At 42.5% G+C, this 26030-nt stretch overlaps 1 protein-coding gene across 2 annotated transcripts in view; it reads left to right on the top strand.

Annotated features, from left to right (window-relative positions):
- The window catches only part of GTF2F2 (general transcription factor IIF subunit 2), a 132359-nt gene extending 112190 nt beyond the window's left edge, over positions 1–20169 (top strand). For both annotated transcript variants that reach the window (XM_054014326.1, XM_054014316.1), the window contains 2 exons: positions 3641–3784; positions 19510–20169. In XM_054014326.1, coding sequence (XP_053870301.1) covers positions 3641–3784; positions 19510–19629 — 264 coding nt within the window. In that variant the 3' untranslated portion in view covers positions 19630–20169. The remainder of the gene's footprint in view (positions 1–3640; positions 3785–19509) is intronic.
- The last annotated feature ends 5861 nt before the right edge of the window (positions 20170–26030 follow it).

The following is a 26030-nucleotide window of genomic DNA, read 5'->3' on the forward strand; positions in this document are numbered from 1 at the left end:
TTGTAGGACTCCTTTTTGAGTTTTAGATCATTGAAGATCTCCTGGTTCAGCCAGAGTGGTCTCTTGCCAGACTTCCTATCTTTCCTGTGCAGTGGGATAGTGTGCTCTTGTGCCCTTAATAATGTCTCTTTGAAAAACTGCCAACTGTCTTCAATTGTTTTTCCCCCTTCCACTTGCTTCCCATGGGATTTTATTTACCAAGTCCTGGAGTTTGCTAAAGTCTGCCTTCTTGAAATCCATTGTCTTTATTGTGCTGTTCTCCCTCCTACCATTCCTTAGAATCATGAACTCTACCATTTCATGATCACTTTCACCCAAGTTGCCTGCCGCTTTCAAATTCTCAACCAGTTCGTCCCTATTTGTTTAAATCTAATCTAGAACAGACTCCCCCCAGTAGCTTTCTCAACTTTCTGAAATAAAAAATTGTCTCCAATACATCCCAAGAATGTGTTGGATAATCTGTGCCCTGCTGTTTTATTTTCCCAACAAATGTCTGGGTAGTTGAAGTCCCTCATCACCACCAAGTCCTGTGCTTTGGATGATTTTGTTAGATGTTTAAAAAAAGCCTCATCCACCTCTTCTTCCCAGTTAGGTGGTCTGTAGTAGACCCCCTACCATGACCTCACCCTTGTTTTTTACCCCTTTTATCCTTACCCAGAGACTTTCAACAAGTCTGTCTCTTATTTCTATTATGTAGGATCCCAGGATCTTAAAGGAGCTATCCTCTTTTTACAATTGGAGCGATCCTCTTCCTTTCTCCTTCCTACTGGACCTGGCCTTTCTAATATCAGAGGCCTTTGCGGGAGCCATAGCATGACCAGATAATCCCTCCCCTGCTCCTGCCAAGCTTTAGGTTCAGAAAGTGCTTACACTTAAAACCTCTTTGGATCCACCTGTTAAATTTATGTTGTTCCCAGTCCCTGTGTCTCTTCTTATGATATCTTATATATTATGGGTGTATCATCAGTAGCGTAGCTAGCGGGGTTCAGGGGAAGCGGCCGCTTCCCCTGACCCCACATTCCCCAAAAGTGGCACTCCGGCCAGCCGGCAGAATAGGGCCGCGGGCTGGCCTGGACAGCGCTCTGGATGGGGAAGCGGGGCAGCCCTGTGCATGCACTGCTCTATCTTTCGGCGGCATTTCGACACATGCGCAGGGCCACCGAAATGCCACCAAAGGACTGGCGCCTTTTTTCACCGCCGCTCCTCCTCGGCTGCAACCCTGGCTACGCCACTGTGTATCATGTAAAAACTCACTTCAGATATATTTATAGGCAAATGGCCTGGGCCTCTACTACTACTCTGCATTTGTCCCCATTTGCCAAATGCCACATGGACCTGACTTCCCTGAGGACTCCCTTCAAGAGACAGTTCCTTATCAGTTGAAGCATTTTGCTCTTGAAGGACTTTCCTATCTTATGATGGAACATCAGTGAATTGCATCCCTCCAAAGAGCTAGAGGTGCTTTTCATACATGTAGAGTTATAATTTAGTGTTGCTATCCCACTGCATCCTGCTGTCAGAAGTTAATTGATGATACCAATTTTCATTTCAGCCTCCTAGTTGATTCCTCCAAGATTAGCAAGGTGCTGTTTGAGAAAGCAAGAAATGAGCTGCCTTTCACAAAGTTGATTCTGCTGTGGCTACTTTTGCTGGAAAACCCCCTCTCCCAATAGAGGACAGTGCCAGTCCTTGAGTCTCTCAACACAAAGTTATCACTCTCTTATAAAAGAAGACCCATTCATTTTCCCGTTCTTGCCTAACAGTCTATTTATCAGCTATATGCTAGGAAATAATTACAAGTTATTGACAGGAGGTCCCTCTGGGCACTACAGTAATACCAATATTAATGACTGGCCTGGTAAACTTTTACAGCAGCTTTGAGAGGTGATTAATGGCCTTTTTTCCCCACAATGGACAGGGAAGGGTCAGTCAGCTGCATTTTTATTTACATTGCAGTAAATAAGGTAAAAGGCAAAAGTGACCAATGACTAACACATTTTTCAGCTCTAGTGTCACTGATCACTAGTGTTTATGTAAGTAAGAGACCATCTACCTAAAGACTGACCTTGTCCTAAGCAAAACTGTTCATTCAATGGTTTTCTTTTGTTTTGAATTAATGAAGAAGATTCTTGTTGCCAGAGGGACCAATACTCACTCATCCTTGAGCCCACTTCCTGAATTTCTAAGTGTATAAGCATATTAAACTAATCTTCTGCAGAAAGTATGGCCAGAAAGACATGTTAGATTTCAATAGAAGAGGTTTTTATTCAAGGCTGTTTTTAAAGAGTCCCACAGTACAATGGATTCCTGTACTTGAGCATGAAAGAGCCAAAGGGAAGGATTCTGGCAGAAAACCAAGCTGAGAGACAGCAATTTCCAACAGGAGCTTTATATTATTTGTAGTCCCATAGTAAATTAAACTGATTTTTAAAGATAAAGGTACAATAGTGTTTCTCTATGGTACAAGTGTAACCTGCAAATCTTATTCAGTTCCATTTTGGTTCCTGTATCACCACAGAAATCTGTGCAGCACAGAGCTGGTTGATTGCATTGGTGGGGAAGCTGCTTCCAAAATTCGGAGGGAAGGGGAAGCACTAACTCCAAATACTCTGCTCATGATACCCAAGCCACAGGTTAAAGGAGTAAACTTGTTACAACAAAACTTCTATAACTCCACGTTCTTTATCTACGTAACAAGTTTCCATCAAACGAATGGGTCCCTAATTCTGTTTGCTTTATAGTTAAAGGATCCACCCTTGGTTCTGTCATTACCTAATTTGAAGATACCTATAATTTTTTTGCAGATGAGTTTGTAGCTGGACTGTGTCTAATGTTATCGTGCTTGCTTTCTTCTGACGCAAAAATCTATTTGTGTGGGACAGTGCTATGGTAGTACTAGACAGAATGAAATTAAATTCACCATGTAGTTTAAGAGGATTATAAAATGTTGGAAAGCCATAATATCTCTTCAGTATTTGCAGGAGGTCCTAGCTCATTGCCTGTTGGATTTTCAGTGGAGTGCTTTGGATACAAATGTCTCAGTGTACTGTTTAAAACTAAAACAAAAACAAAAAAGTAGACTGCCTGGATTTTTGTCCACATTCTATAATTTCTGTGGAATCCAGCTGTTCTGTTGTAGGTCTTGGCAATCAAGATGGTATTTTATAACCCACTTTATTGACTGGTGCAGTTTGCAAATGTTGCAGACTTGCTGCTATTTTGAAGATTTCTCAAATTTAAGAAACATAGGCTTTCAGAATAATTTATAGTGTAATAAATCACCAAAATGCATCAGAGAATGAAAATTAAGTTGACTGTGTCAAGAGATGTACACTGCGAACTTTTGAATTCATATCTCTGTTCTGACACTGGGATGTGAACTCTCTCTAGCTTTGGACAAGTCACTTAATCTCTCTCTGTCTGTTCCTTTATTTGTGAAGTGGGGTTATTATTTATCTGTGTTATAGAGGTACTAAGGATTGATTGATCATTCCACATGTTGATTTTTTGGAGAGGAAAAGCGGGATGTAGCTGCAAAATGTTTTATTCTTATTAAATATTGTAGTACTCTGTTCAGAGAAATACCCAGAGAATGTGTTGCATGTACATCTTTTTTTTAAAAAGATATTTTAATTAATAGATTGAGTATGAAAAAAAGAAAAAAGAAGATGGAAAACGAGCTCGGGCTGATAAGCAGCAAGTGTTGGACATGCTTTTTTCTGCCTTTGAAAAACACCAGTATTACAACATTAAGGACTTGGTGGACATAACCAAACAGCCTGTGGTATGTATGTGTTTATAATAGCCTTCATAACCTATTTTTCAGTAATGACCACTACAAAATATATTGATATATTAGGAATGTGCATTTTATACTTACAATACATAGTCTTAAAAATATACCTTTTAAATGTATTTATTGTGTTTATAGTAAAGAGAGGTAAGTTGGCACAAAATTTTAAGATACGTGTATTCAGAACTAAAGAGATACGAAATATTGTAGAAACTAAATCCTCCCTTGGCAAAGAGATGGGTAAAATAATAGATCTCTTCTATGTTTGGCTTCTGTGTTTTAATGCTAGAGATCAGAATATGTATCTATGTAAATAGGTAGAAAAAAGTCATGTATCGTAATTTCAGGCCCCAAATACATTTAATATTAAATATTCTCATTATTGCCAACATTTAAACTTTTAAAATTCCACTTTTTGGGGGAGATGGGGAAGTTCTGGCTTTTTTCTACCTCCTTTGTGTGTGTGACTGTTTAGGATGAAAATAAAACATGAAAAGAAACACACAAAGACATACTCAAAAATGGGCCTTGGGGGAGTAGCCCTGTCCCTTCTTTCCCTTGATGAAATGACATTCCACGCCTCACTCTGTTCTATATCCCCCAACAGACTCCAGCCCTTGGATTTCTTTTCTGCTTCCCTTTCCCATCCTGGCAGATCCCAACTGCGCCTTCTGGCAAGTGCCAGCAGCCCTTTGCAGGGGAGAGGCTGCCTTTTATGCCCTGCTAGTTCTGGCAGGGGAAGTGGAAAAGCAGTTGCACCCATAGGATTTTGCCTCTTTCTCCAGTTCCCTGGGATTTCTGTCTTTATGGATACCCTTAGCAAAGCATCGTGAAGGGCAGAGCTGCTGTTCAGCCTGTCTTAACTCCCTGGTTCTCTCCCTTGTGCACCCCCCAACCCTGCCCCAGAACTGTAAGTAGTCTGCTGAACACAATAGCAATCCCTGGAGACCAGTAGTAGGAACTGCAGCATCTCTGGCTAACTTCCTGAGCTCCTTCCAGCACTCCATGTTATATACACAACAGAAATAGTGGCCCAAATTATAACATAAAACTTTTAGATCCCTATATTCCTTATTATAATACAGTGAATACCCATGTCAGTTTTGCTCATTCAATAAGTATCAAATGTGGAGATATGTGAGCAAATAGTTATTTAAAAAATGTAACCAGTTAAATGTTAATATCAGGGTTGGAAGGGACCTCAGGAGGTCATCTCGTCCAACCCCCTGCTCAAAATAAGACCAATCCCCAGACACATTTTTGCCCCTGATCCCTAAATGGCCCCCTCAAGGATTGAACTCACAACCCTGGGTTTAGCAGGCCAATGCTCAAACCACTGAGCTATCCCTCCCCTCCCCCATGATGGAATGACCTCCTTGAGCAGAGCCACAAAGCCATGATTCTCTTATTCAGGTACATGAAGGCTCACTTATTCTGCAACACGAAGAAACAAGCTGATTAATTCATCCATTTCTCTTTCATTTATTTATTGTACGAGTAAACTCTTCATCTGTTGGGAGGGGGAGGGTGTAGGGACACAAGCTGAGAGTTGGTGTGGGAGGAAGATGAGGGCTGAGTTGTGTGGAGGGAATGGGGAAGGGAATAGTGTGTTCTCAATTTAAAAAAAAAGATTAAAATGTACCAGTAATGTGTGACCTATCATCATCCTGATTGCTTTGCTTATATGTTGTACCCCTTAGTCACACCTTTTGTCCTCATCTGTTCTTACTGGAAGCAGGGATTTTGTCATCTTCTATATTTGAAAAGCACATAGCACAATCTGGGCTCTACACCAATTTAAATAATATCTGTCACTTTTGTTTTATTCCCATGAAAGAAATTATATTCTGCTCATAGTGTGGTGGATCTACATTAATTAATCACTCTAATCTCAGTGAGCTCTATTGCTTTTAACCATGGAACTCTTAATAACGATACAATCTACCTAAAATTATATTCTGTTCCAACCCAGTACCACATTTTCCTGTTCCCTTGAGCGGAACCTGCAAGTTTATCTGAAGACTACCAAGATTTTACAGCTGTTAAACCCTTTCCCTCTCAGTATGTTCTGCAGTGTCTGTTCAGAAGAACATGCTATATAGTTGCCTCTTCCTTTTTATTTTTTTGATGGATGTTTGCCATCTTTGTTTGCTGATTCCCCTACACCCAAATATTAGTGGTGATAGTACAGCCTGTGCTTGGCTGCCTTCTTCTTTGTTCACATGATATCCAGTGTAGTGATAACTTAGAAATGTTATTTCAATATGCCACCTACTCCCCCCCCCCCCCCGCGCCCCCCACAAAATTATCATGCTAAGTTTCAAACTGTGTTTCCTTTAAGTACTTTTCTAGTAAGCATTTTCTAAATGGAAACAATTCCATTAGCAGCTATCAGCTATTTGTTTCCTGCCCTTCAGCCTATTTTCATTCCAATGTGCCAATTTTCTCGGTGCCCGTAGACATTAATCTCTAGTGTGAAACATTTTTTCCAAAAATATAGTATCTGTTCCTATTACCCACTGTGGCTTCATTGTTGCCATAGCAGCTCTGCTTTGCACGCGCGCGCACACACGCCAACAGGTTGAATAGGTATTTTCTCTTCTTACTTATTGTAAAGAGGTTGGCTGTTAGTTAAACTCTGCCTAAGTGTTCGCTGCTTGATTTTCTAAAATAGCTTTTAAGACTTTCTTGGTATGTAATTTTTCCTCTAGGTTTCTAAATGCTGTGGTTATTTTCAGAATTGACTAAAAGGTTTTGCCAATTCTTTTTTCAGCTATGTTAGAATTAATCTATTGATGCTTACTTCACTGGGTGTTAATGTTTAAAATTCACTGAGCAAAACAGTGAAAAACTTAGTTAATCAAATAGCAAATAAATGCCAGTATTTTATGTGTGATTTTTAAATAGCATCCTTCTGACACTTTTGAAGAGTACATTGGTATATGTTGGATCCGACATTATAGTTATTCTGAAGTCCTGTAAACACAGAGCAGGTCTCTTGTAAATTCTAATACATTTTATATTTTTACTTCAAAATATTATAAACACATACAAATTACACTATGATAATAGCCAAATCTACTCTCCTTTACCCTGATCTAAATATAGAGCTCTGTTGGAGTTGTTCCAGACTTAAACTGAATAAATAACAGAATTTGTCTGGTGAATAAACAATAAAATATTGACTAAAGAATAGGACTACTGTATCTAATTTGAACTGTATTTTTTTATAAATTGCTAATAGTGAGGACTATTTATAATTATTTCTAACACTTAAGCTTAGTCCACTTGTTCTCAAGTGTTTTTGCATTCCTCATTAGTTTTGAAAAACTTTTCAGAGCTTAGATGTTGATGCACTTTGCAGCTTCCCAAGTATGTTTTCACTATAATGCCACACTAACATTTCACTCTCCATTTAAAAAACTGCATTGAGGCTTCTCAGACCTTAAAAAATGCAGTAGCAGTAAGAGCTTCTTATGCTGTAACTTCAGTCTTTGAAATTTTGGAGACATTTTTCCCAAACCAAAAAATTGGAAGGCTTTGTGTATGAATGGTTTACTAGGTGGGCTCCTTTTTTATTGCAGCAATAAAATATTTGAGCAATATTGGTACAGTAATGTCTGATCCCATAGCGATAAGTGCATGTAATAAATGTCATGGGGTAACATTAAAATAATGGATATTGCTGAAGAACAGAAAACAATGAGCAGTAGCTGGTGATTCAGTTTATTTTGAGTTTTTTCAGCCAGACCACTGGAAGATACTGTGCCAGGACATCAGACTTCCTTACCAATGCAGCCTATGTAATCTTCCGTCTAACCTGAGCAGTGGGAAGTTCAAAAGTTGCTCTGAAATCATATTCTTCTCATTACTGTTTATTTTTCTGTCAATGGGGATTGGTTTATCAAATACTCTGTATTGCTGTAGACTAGAGTTTTCCAGTTTGGCTTTTTAATAGAGTTCCTGTTTGTTTCTGTTGCCCTTTTTCAAATTTTGCTGACAGTGGTAGCATTCACTGATAGTAGCATTCTCCCTCCCATACTTTTCAATTGCTCTTAATTTTCTCAATTTAATGTGCCACAAGTTTGAGATAATATTGTATTTGGAGGCTTTAACTTGGTGAAGTTGCACAACTATGCTATATTTTATTTTGGGAGAGTTTTCAAATATACACAATGTGCAGTGTAGCCAAGTTAACATTGTGTTTAAAAAAAAACTTTAAAATTTTGGAATGTCCTGACTTTTTTCTATGCTTGTTTTCCTTCATATTGCATTAATTAACTCTTGCACATAATATTGATTATGCTTGAGTGTTTTATAATCATCTGTAAGAGCTGGGCAACAAGTTTCTTGGAGAATTTTAATTATGTTCTGACCAGAGGCACTTATATGCATGTACCAGGGAAAGAGACTGCTACAACTCCTACTAGTTTCAATGGGTTTAGAGAAGGTTTAATTTCATTATCACTTTCTTCACTTCAAAAAAAGTTGCTTTTATATTAGGGAGCATGATCTGAAGCAAAGGGCAAGTGTAAAGGGATAAAGAAGGATGCGAAAAGCAAAGAAGGGGGACAAAGAATGGGTGTAATGTGGGGCACTGAGAAAAAGCTTACTGTGTGACAGCAAAAAATCAACGTGAAACTGATAATCAGTTGGCCTTAAGAACATTTGAGACAAATGGCAGATGAGGCCATCCAGATAGCAGGAGCATTTGCAGGTGCACTTATGCTCAAAGAGAAGTCTCTCTAAAAAGAGACCACTCACTTCTGTCCCTGTAGATTTAAAAGTGGACAGAGTCATCAAGCAAAGGCTCAGGAAATAAATCCTGGGCCTGAAGTTGAGAAATGAATTGAAGATGCACAATTCATGCATCTAAGATCATCTGAACACTTTTGCCTTATCTACATATGTACATACATGGGCAGAAAATAATCTAGCATCCCCTTCCACAAAAGTCCTTGAATCCACAACCAGATTCTAAAAATAGTTTTAACATCAATTAGGGGGTGTGGAATGAAGGTTGTCTTTGGTTGAATGATGTAGTTGGCTACGTTTTCAGACTCAGCGGTGTGATTCAGTAATGTTATCTACTTATTGTTTGTTGCCAAGTAATTTTGTAATGAGTGCTGTGTATTCAGTGAAACACGGCAAGTTAATTAATTGACGTCCTTTATAATGGTTCTGTATCTGCCCAAGGAGACTCTTGCTTTTGTTGTTGTTTTCAGCTTCAGCATTTTCAAGGCATTCTCTTCATAAAGGAAGAATATTTATGGAAGTTGCCTTGAATCCTGATCACTTACAATTTTGCTTCAGACTGCAAAAAAAAAAAAAAAAACAGCATAAAACTGACTTGTACTGATATGGGAATTCTAGATGCAGACTGGTATATTTATTATGCTCATTTGTGTGTTAATACTTAGGCATTCAGTCTAATCTAACAGTGTAATTGTTCCAGTGGAATGTAGCTGTTTTGGGAGGTATTGGTCACAGAGGTAGAGGTGATCTTTTAGGGTAGGCTACACAGCAAAAAAAAAACAAAAAAAACCTCCGTGGCAGCAAGTCTCTGAGCCCGGGCCAACTGACTCAGGCCCATGCTGCAGGGCTACAAATAGCAGAGTAGAGGTTCAGGCTCCTGCCCTTTCATCGGGTTTCAGAGCCCAGGTTTCCGCCCAAGCCCAAATGTCTACGCTTCTCTTTTAAGCTCTGCAGTGTGAGACTCATGAGCTTGAGTCAGTTGACCCAGGCTCTGAGACTCAATGCTGTGGATCAATTTTTTTTTCTTTTCTTCTTCTGTGTAGCCATACCCATAGGCAGCCAGAACCAAACCCAGGGAGGGTTTTGAATATCAGAACAGAGACCTTGAATTGGATTGTGTAATCAAAGGGGAGCAAGTGCAGATGGTAGAGAATGGAGTGATGTACTCATGATGATCGGTGTTGGTAAGCAGACAGAAAATGGGAGCATTTTCTTCCAGTTGGAGCTTTTTCAGGGCACATGGTTTCATTCCAAGAGATGAGTTCCACTAATCAGCCTGACGGTCACCAAAGGCATGGATCACTTGGCCAGGAGCGAGTGCAATAGCACAGCCCAGTGCAGTCTCCAGACCACTCACAGATGAAAGTGGGTGGCTTAGTTGCCATGACTATTTGAGCATCCAATAGCACTGAGTAATCCAAAGGATGCTTAGGCTATAATAAGCCAGTGCAGGATATTAGTGAGTAGATGAATTCTCTTTAATGACTTCATTGTGCCATCTGGATGCTTATTTCCACTGGGCATTGTGAAAGCTGGGAGATGGAGTTAGGTTAGGTGGAAAGGAGAGGAGGGGGATCAAGTTATAACATGCAAAATCTTGACACTTCAGCCCGTGTCATTTCACCCTCTCCAACCATTAATAATAATGTGGAGTCTTGAGTTTTGTCTGACTCTGCAGGAGAGGCCTTTAGAGATGGGGGAACAGTTGCTTGTAATGACCTTCTGGATTCGGACTGAGAAGAAGGACCTAAGCCAATGGGGGATGGGGTTTAGTTGTAATTTTAACTAAACTACTTCTCTGCTCAGTATTTTGCTGTTGGAAGAGTTGTTCCAAGAACTTACATTTTCTAGGTAACAGCAGCAGTTTTTGTATAGTAGATCCATTATGATGGAGTGGTGACAGCACCTTAGTTAAGGTTGTGTTACGGAGTTCAGTTTTAACAGAAGCTTTAAACCCTTTATTTTGTAAAAATCTTTTTGAAGTGGCAAAACCCAAAAGATAGAATATAAACTTTTCAGAGTAGCAGCCGTGTTAGTCTGTATCCGCAAAAAGAACAGGAGTACTTGTGGCACCTTAGAGACTAACAAATTTATTAGAGCATAAGCTTTCGTGGACTGCATCCGAAGAAGTGGGCTGTAGTCCACGAAAGCTTATGCTCTAATAAATTTGTTAGTCTCTAAGGTGCCACAAGTACTCCTAATATAAACTTTGAGCACTGTCTGACTTTTTCATGGTGGTTTGGTGAAAAGTGAATTGATACACTGAGCATAAGAGTTTAAAAAATAGTGTCTTTTGGCAGTTATTCCCCTATGGGATTGCCTTTTCTTTGCACCCCTTTTGCATTAAATCTGAAAAAACTCTGAGACCAGTCCTCTGGCAACATTGTTGTTCCTCATGTGCTGATTCCTAAATATCAATTATACATTGATAGTGTTTGTCTACAAAATATTTTATAACTTCTTAGCCATAACATAAAATATGTGCCAAGCTGAACCCATCACATTTTAATTTGATGATAAATCTGCCACAGTGTGAATGCCAGAAACTACTGACTGAGGCTAAAAATAAAGAGGTTTGCACATTCTCCCTCCACTTCTCCAAAGAGGCCCCCATGGCCATGGGGAAATTACTCTGAAATGGGAAAGGACACTAGGGATTCAAATCTCATCTCTTTGGTGCTGTTTTAAATGTCCTTGCTATTTATCATTGATAACAACAATGAATCCCAACCTAGAAGACAGCGAGGGAAGAGCTGCTGACTGTTCATGTAGTCACTGTTAAACATAAAGGGTTGTTCTTGGTGTGCTTGCTTTCAGTAACTTTAATGGGCCTAAAATGTTATATCGACCCAAGGAATACACTGAGGCATATCACAGTCTCTCTCCCTCTTCCAGAGGGTCAACATACGAACAGCCTGAACATTTTTTCTCTCTGAGTTGTAGAGAGGGGCACCACTTCTTATCCCTGACTCTGGCGAGCTTTTCCTCTGAGGTACACCAAAGCTGTGAGGAAAAACTAGGAATTTAGCTAACAAAAACTATTTTGTGATAGCTAAGCCTGTGACAGGACACACCCCATCCGCCCAGAACCTTAAAAGCCTTGAAATAAGCTAAGGGGAAAGACTTGTTTATTCCTTTTCATCTTCATAGTGCCTGTAACACACTCTGACACTCCTGAAGGCTTCAGCTCCCATCTCCAGCTGATATCCAACATCAATATGTAGCCCAACTTCATCGAGCCTTATCCTTAACAGTAACCTCAGCAATGTTACGGCAAAATGACTTCCCAAAAGCATGCAATGTGTGACAGTCAGATGTGTTGATCTGATAGTATATAAATTATAGGAAAGCATTTGACGTCTCTGTTAAGGATTTGTGCTAGAGTGCAAATTTGATGGAGATTGAAGGAAAATCCAAGTGCTTTACTTTTAAATGTAGTGTTGGTTTACGTTACGGGTAGTTGAGGTCTGTGAGTTTTCAATCAAGGGAGATATTGCAGCTCTACTCCCCACTAGTTTCTCTTGACGAGGAAAAAAGGTAGTTTTTAGAATGTGTTTGTTTTAGGTAGCAATGTTCTAACTTTCTTAAAATACACCTTTTTTATTCTAATCAAAAGAAACCTTAGAATCAGCGCTCCTATGAAGTGTTTACCTTTTACCCTCTGTTCCCAAACTTCCTGCCCTCTCCCCCCAATTGTGGCAAAAGGGAGAGGTTCCCCTACCAGTTACTTTTTCTCTTTATTCTAACCCAGGACTCACTGAAAACAAGGGGAAGTTTCTCAAGCACAGAAGTGCAACAAAAACAAGCTAATGACCTCAGTGTCAGTCCTATTTTGCATTATTCTTGTGAACTTGTTTTTACTGTTCCCACAGGAGAGACTTCCTTTGTTACTTTCTGATATAATTTTGAGTTACACTAAAGAGAGAGACTCTAGGATTGGCAAAGAAATCTCATTTCTACTAATCCCCAAAGCTCCCAGTCCCTGCTCTCCAGTCTTTGGCGCTGGCAGGGAGAAGGGTATGTGTACAGATATGGAGAATGCTTTGTTGTTTTCAAAGGGTTTGGGGGGTGCAGGGATTTTATCTACCACTCCAGAATCCACCTGCATACAAGGTAAATAAAATAAAGTGCCTAGTTCTATGAATTCTGTTGAGAAATGCTTATAAGTATTGTATTCCTCATGCTATGCTTTCTGTTCCACAGAAGCATTTTGCAGTTGTGTAACCTCTCTCCTAAGCCATAAATTAATCAAATCAATCCAATAACTGCTTAATGTGGTTAGGTGGGTATATAGCTTTTGTTGTGCTTAATTTCCATGGACTTCAGTGATAGCTGTGCACATATTCAAGGACAGAATTTGGCCTTGATTCCATAAATAGATCTTAGTCCAGGGGGGGCAAACTTTTTGGGCTGAGGGCCACATCTGGGTGGGGAAATGGTATGCAGGGCTGGGGCACGGGGTTGGGGTGCAGGAGGGAGTGCAGGGTGTGGAAGGGGGTGTGATATGCAGGAAGGGGCTCAGGACAAGGGATTGGGACAGAGGAGGGGTGCGGGGCATATGAGGGGGCTCAGGGAAGGGGTTTGGGATGCAGGAGGGATGCGGAGTGCAGGAAGGGGCTCAGGGCAGGGGTGTGGACTGCAGGCTCTGCATGCGCTGGCCTTGCCACGCCTCCAGGTAAGCTCCCATTGGCTGCGGTTCCCCATTCCTGGCCAATGGGAGCTGTGGGGGATGGTTTCTGGAGGCAAGGGCAACGTATGTGGGACCCTCTGCCTCCCCCCGCCCCCACTCCCACGCACACACCCGGGGGCCACTTCACCACCAGGGTCAATCCCGCGGGCTGGATCCGGCCCACGGGCCGTAGTTTGCCCCCCTGTCTTAATCCCAAGCACTCTCAAGCCATGCTATGAAGTGCAAAGTTCCCCATGCACGAGTGCACAAGAGTTGAAAATGAATGCCTGCCTAATTCCACGTGTGCATGCTTCAGTGTACTTGCATGCAGATCCTGTTAATTGTACATATGGCATGCACGTTTTTGAAAATATACTGCACTCTACCAGTATCATTTTAACAAAAAGCTCACATAATTGATCTGCCTGGCCTAGAATCTTATATGAATACTCACTCAGGCAGCTGAAAAGTCTCTCTAGTTTGTAATACACCTCTACCTCGATATAACGCTGTCCTCAGGAGCCAAAAAATCTTACCGCGTTATAAGTGAAACCGCGTTAAATCGAACTTGCTTTGATCCGCCGGAGTGTGCAGCCCCGCCCCCCTGGAGCGCTGCTTTACCGCGTTATATCCAAATTCGTGTTATAGCGGGTTGCATTATATTGGGGTAGAGGTGTATGAAGGCAGCTGTATGTTGTTTGGAGGGAAGCTCATCTGTACGCAGTAATGTGCATCTCCGTTTCCTTTAATCCATTGCTGCCACCTGCTGGGGTTAGTGCTCTATGACACTTAAAACTCAGACATTGAAGAGTCATCCATTCAGTACAAAATGAACGCTGTGTTCTTTGTTTGCCATTTGTACCAATAATCATTTTAATTGAAGACCTAAAAAGGATAATGAAAAAATAGCTTTTTTGTATGTGTGGTTAATTATTAATTCAGGTTTATTTATAATCATTACATAATAAAGGGGAAATTATTTTTAAATATCCTCAGAATGGATTTTAAGAACGATTTTCCTACATAAATCTAATTAGAGTAACAATTGTTACAGAACGGGTGATAGACTGTGCTTTGCTTAGTAAAATTTTGATGTGGGAGAATACTAATGATCAGAATCTGTAAAAGATAGAGAGCACATTTTTTTAAGGTTCTTAAAGCCAAAAAATAAAGTTGGCCAAATCTTTCTTGCATATGTTCATAGAATCATAGAATCATAGAATATCAGAGTTGGAAGGGACCTCAAGAGGTCATCTAGTCCAACCCCCTGCTCAAAGCAGGACCAATTCCCAGCTAAATCATCCCAGCCAGGGCTTTGTCAAGCCGGGCCTTAAAAACCTCCAAGGAAGGAGATTCCACCACCTCCCTAGGTAACGCATTCCAGTGTTTCACCACCCTCCTAGTGAAATAGTTTTTCCTGATATCCAACCTGGACCTCCCCCACTGCAACTTGAGACCATTGCTCCTTGTTCTGTCATCTGCCACCACTGAGAACAGCCGAGCTCCATCCTCTTTGGAACCCCCCTTCAGGTAGTTGAAGGCTGCTATCAAATCCCCCCTCATTCTTCTCTTCTGGAGACTAAACAATCCCAGTTCTCTCAGCCTCTCCTCATAAGTCATGTGCTCCAGACCCCTAATCATTTTTGTTGCCCTCCGCTGGACTCTTTCCAATTTTTCCACATCCTTCTTGTAGTGTGGGGACCAAAACTGGACACAGTATTCCAGATGAGGCCTCACCAATGTCGAATAAAGGGGAACGATCACATTCCTCGATCTGCTGGCAATGCCCCTACTTATACAGCCCAAAATGCCGTTAGCCTTCTTGGCAACAAGAGCACACTGTTGACTCATATCCAGCTTCATATCCACTGTGACCCCTAGGTCCTTTTCAGCAGAACTGCTACCTAGCCATTCGGTCCCTAGTCTGTAGCAGTGCATGGGATTCTTCCGTCCTAAGTGCAGGACTCTGCACTTGTCCTTGTTGAACCTCATCAGGTTTTTTTCTGCCCAATCCTCTAATTTGTCTAGGTCCCTCTGTATCCGATCCCTACCCTCTAGTGTATCTACCACGCCTCCTAGTTTAGTGTCATCTGCAAACTTGCTGAGAGTGCAGTCCACACCATCCTCCAGATCATTAATAAAGATATTAAACAAAACCGGCCCCAGGACCGACCCTTGGGGCACTCCACTTGAAACCGGCTGCCAACTAGACATGGAGCCATTGATCACTACCCGTTGAGCCCGATGATCTAGCCAGCTTTCTATCCACCTTACAGTCCATTCATCCAGCCCATACTTCTTTAACTTGGTGGCAAGAATACTGTGGGAGACAGTATCAAAAGCTTTGCTAAAGTCAAGAAATAACACATCCACTGCTTTCCCCTCATCCACAGAGCCAGTTATCTCATCATAGAAGGCAATTAGGTTAGTCAGGCACGACTTCCCCTTCGTGAATCCATGCTGACTGTTCCTGATCACTTTCCTCTCCTCTAAATGTTTCATAATTGATTCCTTGAGGACCTGCTCCATGATTTTTCCAGGGACTGAGGTGAGGCTGACTGGCCTGTAGTTCCCCGGATCCTCCTTCTTCCCTTTTTTAAAGATGGGCACTACATTAGCCTTTTTCCAGTCATCTGGGACCTCCCCCGATCGCCATGAGTTTTCAAAAATAATGGCTAATGGCTCTGCAATCTCACCCGCCAACTCCTTTAGCACCCTCGGATGCAGCGCATCCGGCCCCATGGACTTGTGCACGTCCAGTTTTTCTAAATAGTCCCGAACCACTTCTTTCTCCACAGAGGGTTGGTCACCTTCTCCCCATGCTGTACTGCCCAGTGCAGCAATCTGGGAGCTGACCTTGTGCGTGAAGACAGAGGCAAAAAAATCATTGAGTACATTAGCTTTTTCCACATCCTCGGTCACTAGGTTGCCTCCCTCATTCAGTAAGGGGCCCACACTTTCCTTGATTTTCTTCTTGTTGCTAACATACCTGAAGAAACCCTTCTTGTTACTCTTAACATCTCTTGCTAACTGCAACTCCAAGTGTGATTTGGCCTTCCTGATTTCACTCCTGCACGCCTGAGCAATATTTTTATACTCCTCCCTGGTCATTTGTCCAATCTTCCACTCCTTATAAGCCTCTTTTTTGCGTTTAAGATCAGCAAGGATTTCACTGTTTAGCCAAGCTGGTCGCCTGCCATATTTACTATTCTTTCTACACATCGGGATGGTTTGTTCCTGCAACCTCAATAAGGATTCTTTAAAATACAGCCAGCTCTCCTGGACCCCTTTGCCCTTCATGTTATTCTCCCAGGGGATCCTGCCCATCTGTTCCCTGAGGGAGTCAAAGTCTGCTTTTCTGAAGTCCAGGGTCCATATTCTGCTGCTCTCCTTTCTTCCTTGTGTCAGTCTCTGCTCCAAGTAAAACATGGGATGGAGATAAAATTACTCAAGGATGAGAGGGTAGGCTGGTGTATCAACAAATGTCTGCTTTCCATGGGCTCAGATGTAAGAGAAAGGTTAGGCAGATGTTATCATTTAGAGTCACTAGAGATGTAAAAGCTGTAAAAGTTCTAACAAACACAGATCAATACATTTTGTAGAATGAGTTTGAAAGTGCTCACACTATACCTATGTCAGGATATAAATTTTATGTAGTGATTCTCAAACTGTGGTTGCTATAGTATTCCAGGGTAGGCAGTAACTGAATATCTAATCCTTTATTTAAAAAAAATAAAATAAAATAAAAAAACAGCAAAACTTTCCAATATACATTATAAAGAAGCAAAAGGAGACCACAACCCCAATTTTTTTTCTTTGTAGTTAATCTTTAGATGTAATCATTGTTAACTATTTCACAGTCAAAAAGATTATTAGCTTTAGCCAGCTTGTAAGCTCTTTGGGGCAGGGACCAATATCTACTTCTGTTATTCTGGCACTGTATAAACAGTGCCATGATCCTGACTGGGGACTCCGGGCACTGCAATAATTTAAATGGTAAATATTTTCATAAAGTCGTGGGTAGATTATTATGGACCAATAACCACAATTAAAAAAAAATATCTGGAACAAATGAAATCCTAACAATCGTACAAATCTGTTAGTAGGTGGGGTTGGTAAAATTGTAAGTAATGATGAAGGGAAGGCATTTTTCAATACATACGTGTTCTTTATTTGGAGGAAAGCAAGATGATATACTCACATCTTAAAGGGATGACTTTTTTTTTATCACAACTATTCTGGCAGTAATTAGGTAGGATGTTAAATAGCTACTAAAGTTAAACATTTTAAAATCTGCCGGACCATATAATGTTCACCCAAGAGTTTTAAAACAATTGGCTAAGATGCTTTCTGAGGTATTGAATGTTGATATTTAACAAATCCTGTGGAATACTGGCACTAAGTCCAAACTTTTGTCACTTCAGGTTTGTATCACTGTAGCAATCTGAAAGAAAAGGTTGCAACCTCTGGCTAAAAGCAGATGGGGAAAAAAGCACTGTTGGTCACTGGTATCATCTGCACATCCAGAAGCAACTGAAGATCCAGTGAACGAGCAGTACTGCCAATAGGCTGAGTCATAGTCGTAGGGTTTAAGGGCAGGAAGGGACCACCAGATCATCAAGTCTGATCGCCTCTATATCACAGGCCACCAACACTAAACCCAACAACTGAAATTAGACCAAAGTATAACAGCCCAGAATAGACTAGACTATTATGTCCCACAGGCAGGGAATAGGAGGGACCAAGGTGCACCTGTGCCTGAGGCCCCTGCCATGATAGGGAAATGAGATATACCCAGATAATCCTGGCAAGTGAGCTGCACTGACACACTGCAGAGGAAGGTGGAAAATCCCCAAGGTCACTGCCAGTCTGACCTGGGGGGAAATTCCTTCCCAATCCCACATATGGTGATCACTTAGACCATGGCCATGTGAGCAAGAACCAGCCAGCCAAGCATCTGAGAGAGGATGCTTGATGCCACCTTAAAGCCCTGACCCTCCCCATCCAATGACCCATCTCCAGCTGTAGCCATTCCTGCTGCTTCAGAGAAAGAAGATTAAGAACAAAAACATCCCAGAATACATGTGTGGCGGGGAGGAAGGAATCCCTTCCTGACCCTCACAGGTGGCTGGCTAAAACATGAGCTTTTAGGAGCATAAGATATAAACCACAAATGAGCTCTAGGGCTGCTAAGCCCGGCCCCTTGCCATCACAAGCAACACGGTCATACAGTTGCATGCATAAATTTGTCCTGCTCTCTCAAAACTAATTAAAGTGGTTTCCTCCACAACTTGTATTGGGAGGCTGTTCCAGAGCTTCATCTGTTTGATGGTTAGGAACCTTCTAATTTCCAGCCTAAATCTGTTCGCAGCCAGTTTTATACTCTTTTGTTCTTGTGCCAACAGTGTCCTTTAGCTGAAATAGCTCTTCACCCTCTCAGGTATTTACTCCCCTAATGTATCAACAGAGGTGATTGGGACAGCGTACAGTCACCTCCTGAAACTCCTACTCTCAGAAGCTCACCATCAGAACATGTGACCTCCTGCCATATTTCTGGGCCTTTGAAGTTGAAGGCACTTCGTCACTCGGACTCCTTTGTAGCATTGTAGTATTGTCCAATAGAAAGATAAATAAAATGGTTCACACTGAATTTTGGCGTAACTACATTTGTAAAGCATATGGTATCTTCGGCATCTCGCAGCCTTTTGATTTTTCTAATCTCCCAACAAATCAGTATGCTGTGGGATCCTTCTTGCCTCTCAGCCTCTGAGTATTAATGCTTTGCATTTACATGTGCTCTACAGATATTCTATAATCCTCCTTCCTGGGATGTTAAGAATACTGCATCTGTGACACTCCAAGCACCTGCTGCCCCAACCTCTGTCCCTGAGTTCAGCTCGCTAGAGGTGCTGCACTTCTAAACTAAACAATGAGGCCAACTGAAGAACTGTCATAGTTGTGACTCAGTTGTTCCTTCTCCAGTTCCAAGGATGCATTCTTGACTATTAAATCTACTTCTGTTTTAATATGTATTGTAGTCAAGGGATTTAAAACCTGTCAGACATTCATTCAAAATGCAATTATTGCACACCTAATCGCACAGAGTGTCAGAAGTTAGTTCCATTATACTATTAAACCTTATAAAGAAATTGTTATTGGTAATTGTCAGATTATTTCATTATCATTTTTATTAACAGTGTAAATGTGGGTTGGCAGATCATGTTCGTTGTTTTCAGTTAGAACTACAGTAATTGCCTGTCTTTGTAATGTAAATGTTTTTGTTTCTTTTCAGATATACTTGAAAGAAATTTTGAGAGAAATAGGGATCTACAATGTTAAGGGGACCCACAAAAACACATGGGAGCTGAAGCCAGAATACAGACATTATCAAGGAGAAGAGAAGAGTGATTAATGCAACTGTTAATGAAGCAAACACAGAGGCTATAGAATAATGGGACTGTGCTGAGGGAACACTGCAGTTAAACAGACTGTACTGAGCACAATTCAGTACCAAGAGATCTTAAAAAGAGTAATACTTTGTAATTTGCCTGGCTTCATTTTTAAAAACAAATTTCTTGGACGTTTCTATACATTTGTCTTGTTTTTGACAAAAAAAATTACAGAATAAACTTGTATTAGATTTATCTTTATTAGAAACCTTTTGAGTTTTGGCTTTATTTTTTAAGTAGTTTTGAGTTTTGTTAAATATTGATAACTTTAAAGTAAAACATACTTTAGAGGGACCTGTAACTTTGTGTTTTGCATCCCAGCAGTTCTGAGTTTTTTATGTCCTATTCTACTGTATTCCTTAGGGGCCTAATCCTGAGAGGTGCCGATCATCCATAGTTAAAACTGATTGGGAGTTTAAGGGCACTGTGTGCTTTTCAGGATCAGTCTTCAGTCATGACACTCATGGTGATCCTAAGTCTTCCTGAGAACAAATAAAGCTCAGTTTACAAAAAGCTCTCTGCTAAACTGGTTAATGGGGGAGAAGGGAAACCACTACAGCACATCACTGAGGAAAAACTACTCTGGCCCCATAAGTACAGTGAGGAACGAATAGATCTTTAGTATGTTTGTTTTTTTTAAATGTGATCATGTTTTGTGTGTAAGCATATCAATAAAGAGAGCATTTAATTTGTAGCAAATAAAATTATGTATATTATTGAGTGAATATTAGAGCTCTGATCAATTGAATTATATAGATATGAAAGGCCATTTTTAGACATAGTTTCTATACCAGAGTTTGCCACTGGATCTCCCTGCAACATTGAGAAAGTCACTTAACCGTTCTGTGCCTCGCTTTCCCCATTTTTAAAATGGAGCTAAATGCCCACGTTTGTAAAGCATTCAGCTGACATGTACTGTTGTAAGTGTAAAGTAGTCTCCTTTTATTTTTTTTAAAGAATTGTTATATTTTGGCATCCCAAAATTTCAGGAATAATTATGGATGTATATGAATTAACTCAGTTATAGCAGTAGTTTCAGATTGGGTGGGGGGAGGGGGTTAAAGGCATTTTGTTTTTAAACGGGGTCAATTTAACTTAATCTATGCCTTGGATATTTTTTCCCTCATCACATTTTCCTACATCACTAAAATCTGTGTCTCACTTGTATACAGATATCAATGAAATTGGAAAGATCTAATTTTAAAAAAATATTTTTAAATTGTTAAGAGTAAATACCAATGTTTTTATTAGACAAAGTGGATGAAGTAATATTTTTTATTGGAAGAACTTCTGTTGGTGAGAGAGACAAGCTTTCAAGTTTACACAGAGCTCTGTTTCAGAATGTCACAGCTAAACACAAGGTGGAACAGATGTTTTTATTGTCATTATCATGTTGATTATGGAAGAAATGCTGTATCAGAGAGGAGAGTCTTTCAGAATTGCCTGAGGGTGATGAGATTCTGTATTGTTCTGATCTTCACTGAAATTTTGTTCCACAGCTGAGCTCCTTCAGCCAAGAATGCTTTATCCCCAGCTCTGCGGTGCTTTTTTCTGGACTTTCTGCACTGCATTAACCACGGATGAGTGTGGATGAGCCCATGGATACAAATGATGACACTGATGTAGCAGTGTCCTAGGCCACTAAAGGCTTTGAAGGTCAAGGTGAAGGCAAAGGAACTGGAGTAGGAGCCAAAGGAAGGACGGTAGCTCAGAGGCAATGTTTCACAGTGGTATATCCAGTTGAGGTAAAAAAAAAAATATTTATTTGGGGTGAATGGAGAGAAGAGAACTGTATGCAGTTTACCCTGCTTACTTACCCGTTGCTTAAGAAAGAAAAAGCCTGATTAATTTTTCCGACTTAAGTACTTTCTATTGATTGCCTTTATGTGATTGAACTCAGTTCTCCCTTACTGTTATTTTTGGAAATATCCTGATTTCTAAAGTCACATTCCTAGTTATTATTTGTTTGTTGTACTGTAGTGCCTCGGACTGTCATCAAAAGGACGCTATTTGCTAGGTGCTGTACAAACAGAACAGAAATGCATGTCTCTGTTGCAAAAAGCCTACAATCTTGTTCTTCTATTTGTAACTTGCCAATATTGATATAGAAATTAAGTCCAGTCATAGGCGTAAAATGCTCTTGATGGCAGTCCTGTGTGATTCGCCAAACAAGAACGTATTTTTGATTTTTGATGCATGCTAATTTACTGTTTCATAATAGGTCTTCAGCTGCTCAGTGGTTTTGCAAAATATTGTAGTTCTAGTGAGATGAACTGATCAGTCACAGTACTACAAAAGGTCAGTAGAATTTTAAAAATTCAGTTATTTTAGTGATATGTAGAGTGCCTGTTGCTATAGGAACTAGGCACTGTTTACAGAATTTAAAAGCATATATGAGATAAATATGTACTATAGAAACCTGTTCAGAATGGGTAACATGAAGACACTAATGCTGCCAGAAATAAATTAATATCCATATCCTTGCCAGTTGATCCACCCATGAGCCGGGCCACTGTGTTGTTCACAGGCTGAAGCTTGCAGGTGATCTTCAGGCATTGACCTAGAGACAGAAAAGACTTCAATCAGCTAATGCATCCCCTTCCCTCCCTCTCCCTGGTTTCAGGGTTCTTCCATATAGTGTAGCACACGGTGCTAAGGACCTCAAGTTTGTCTGAATTAGGGATGGGATGAATAATCCCTTCATGTGCCTACTATTCTGAGCAAAAATAGTGTTAGGTTTCTAGTTTTTACTAGTTTTTTCTCCAGGGAGCTCCACCAACAGAAGGGGGAGAGGAGAGCCACTTGCCCAAGCAGTCTGATGGGAGTAGCCTGGCTTTAGGCAGTCTGGTCTGATGCCCTGGTCTCCCTGACTACTTATTTATTCATTTAACCGGAGAGTTTCAGCAACGTTGAATATGCTGATTGTTCCTCCACTGACTGCCTTTTCCTGCGTGATGGTGATGCCTACAATAAGACTGCATTCTTCCCTAGTGCAGAGGTTCCCAAACTGTGGTTCGCAAAACACGTGCTTGGTCATCCCTGGAGAACTGGCCGGTCACATGGTGCTGGTTCTCCTTGTATCTGCCTGCTAAATTTCATTAAATGAACAGATGTATTTTTAGGTTTATCGGTTTCCCAATGTCACTTTGTGCTGGCAAGTTCTTTAGCTGCCACAGAGATATTACGTACTCCTGAATAGAGGGAATATGGTGGCACTATTCAGTGGCCCGTGCAATAGTGAATGAGAAGGGAGATGGTCCATGAGATCATTTTTAAGATATGATTCACAAACTGAAAAATTGGGAACTCACCCTGTAGTTCATGCCATGACTTATGTTTTAGGCAGTGTAATAGACTAAGGATCATGTGCACGTGAAGTAAAATAAACATCAACTGGAAAATGTCTGAAACTGCACTTTTTGCATTTAGTTGCTAAAAACTACCTCTGAATATTTCAGAAAATAAATGTTGAAATCAATAGCCCTAATTCCAATCCCAACATTATTTGTCATGTGTCAGCAGTGTGCTTGGTACTTTAAAATAAGACAACCCAGTCTCTGTCCCAAGGAGCTTACCCTAAAGATGACAGACAAATTGGACGCAAAGAGCTAGTCATCAGCGTTAGGGATGTTGCACCAATTCAGCTGCACTGGTATAAATCCTGAGGGTAAACTCAGAGCAGCAGCTTCAAGCCAGAGCAAACCACATTGGTGCAGTTCTTCAAGTGCTTGTTCACGTCCATTCCACATTAGGTGTATGCGCGCCACGTGCACGGACGTCAGAAACTTTTTCCCTTAGCGGCTCCAGTCAGGACGGCAGGGGAGCCCGCCAGAGCGGCGCCTCCACGCCGGTGCATATATACCCCTGCCGACCCGACCCCCCTTCAGTTCCTGCTTACCGTCCGTGGCGGTGTTGGAACAACTCTTCTCTCACTTGCGAGTGATCCCTTAGCACAGTTGTAATAGTTATCTGTAGTTAGCACTTCTTAATAGTAGATAGTTATGCTTCTTTTGTTTTAGGTGTCTGGAAGTTGTTTCCAGCACCACACCTGGGCTGCGGGGCATGCCGCAGGCCCAAGGGTTTAAGGTTTGTGCCATGTGCCGCAAGCCTATGCCAATCAGTGATCCCCACGACTCGTGTCTCTGGTGTTTGGGGCGCACCAGACTGAGCACTGCAAGATCTGTAAGGCCTTTAAGCCAAGAACTAAGAAAGAGAGAGACTTTCGCCTCAAGCAGTTGCTCATGGAGGCCACGCTACAACCTGCGGCCTCGGACCAACTGGCTTCGGGGCCGGTGTCCTTGGAGCGGAGTGCCCCGGCATCAGTCCGTGATCCGGCGCCAGTGGGGCACCGCAAGCATGCAGCACCAAAACAACAGGACAAGCCCCGGCACCGCTCGACTTCTCCAGTACGGTCAAAGGGGCAGCCGAAAGGCGATAGAGGGTGCTCCCCCATAAGAAGACGGCACCTCCCAAGGGACTGAACACTCAAAAGGGCAGTGTGGCTGCAGGACATACATCGGCACCAGTGGCTCCGGCGCCGCAGGGCCCGTTGAGCCGCGGGTTAAGTGGGTCGAGCACAGAAGAAGGGCTGGAGGACATCCTAGAACAGCCCTCCATGCCACACCTTTGAGGCAGCAAAAGACGACATTGAGCTGTCGGCGGCAAGCCCCCACCCTGGCAAGGAGCAGCCTCCAGCGCCATCACCAAGGGTGCCATCCACAGGCAAGCCGGCAATGGTGCACCACTCAAGGTCACCTCCCTGGCACCGCTCCCGGTCGAGCTCAGCCTCCGTGGACTCCCAACTACCTTTGACTCAGCAGGACTTGATGGCACCGGAACCAAGCCAGCGCACGGCACCAGCTCACCACTCCCTGGCACCGCCACTAAGCCGGCACCAAGGGGACATAAGGCTGCACTCCCTGGCCCCGGATAGAAGGCAGCGATCCCGGTCCCGAGAGCATTGGTACCGATCCCAGTCCTGGTCGGGGAGAAGCCGCTCTCCAGCCCCCCAATGGCACTGCCTTGGCCTTCAAGATCGGCCTCCTTGGAATCCAAGGTCGACTCAGGCTGCTCCAGTTACACCTGCAGAGCACCAGCTAGCAGGGAGCCCCAGATCGCGTGGCATCCCTAATGGGGACCGCCGGGACAATGGCCCTTTTGGACACCCTGGGCCTATCAGCAGCAGCAGCAAGGGACCTCCTCCAAAACTTCGAGGTCCGGCTATTCGGTGCACCAGTCCTAGTCCCCACGCAGACACCCCTCCGCGCCCAAGGAGGCTACGGTATCCAGGGCATCAGATGCTTCTCCGGAACACCGGTGAGCGGAAGCAGCACAGAGCCCGGAGCCGTCCCGGGGACAACCAACCAGGCAGGGCTCAGACGTGCCCCCGGCCTATGATGAAGGGCAGGAAGAACAAACAGAGGAGATTGTGGTGGGCACGGCGGTGTCAGGGCCTCCCCCAATCGACCAGAGGGCACATCAGGAGCAGCTCCGCAGGGTTGCCCAAAATTTGGGCCTACAGGCAGAGGAAATGGTGGAGCAGGAGGATCCTATGGTGGACATACTAAGCTCTGAAGGTCCCTCCAGAATTGCGCTCCCGCTCATAAAGACCATCCAGTCTAACTACAAGACGGTCTGGCAAACCCCAGCCTCCAGCGTACCGACGGCAAGGGGGGTGGAGAGGAAGTACTTCGCCCCTTCCAAGGGATATGACTTCCTTTTTTTCTCATCCGACCCCCTGTTCGCTGGTCGTCTCAGCCGTGACCGAATGGGAGCGTCATGGCTAGCAAGCCCCGGCCCCCAAGGCCAAGGAGGCTAAACGTTTGGACCTCTTTGGCAGGAAGGTCTACTCCTCTATGGGTCTCCAATTACGGATTGCGAACCAGCAGGCAATCCTAAAGAGGCACAATTTTAATTCCTGGGCAGCAGTTTGCAAATTTAAAGACTCATTGCCTCAGGGCTCTCAGCCTGAGTTCACGGCCCTCGTAGAAGAGGGAAAAGCAGTCGCCAAGACCTCTTTACAAGCCTCTCTGGACTCGGCAGATGCAGCAGCCAGAACAATCGCCTCAGGGGCGTGATGAGGCATTCAGCGTGGCTTCAGGCCTCGGGCCTTCCGCCAGAGATCCAGAACACCATCCAGGACCTCCCCTTCGGAGGGTCTAGCCTCTTTTCCGACCAGACGGATGCCAGGCTGCATAGCCTTAAAGACTCTCGGGCAACCCTCAAGCCATTAGGCATGCACACCCCGGCTACTCAGAGGAAGCCATTCAAGTCCCAACCATCATAACAATGGCAGTACCAGCCCCACCCTAGGCAGGAGCCTTACCGCAGGAGGGGCAGAGACAACAGGCCAGGGCAAAGCCCA

This window comes from Malaclemys terrapin, chromosome 1 (assembly GCF_027887155.1).
Source record: "Malaclemys terrapin pileata isolate rMalTer1 chromosome 1, rMalTer1.hap1, whole genome shotgun sequence".
Taxonomy (NCBI): domain Eukaryota; kingdom Metazoa; phylum Chordata; order Testudines; family Emydidae; genus Malaclemys; species Malaclemys terrapin.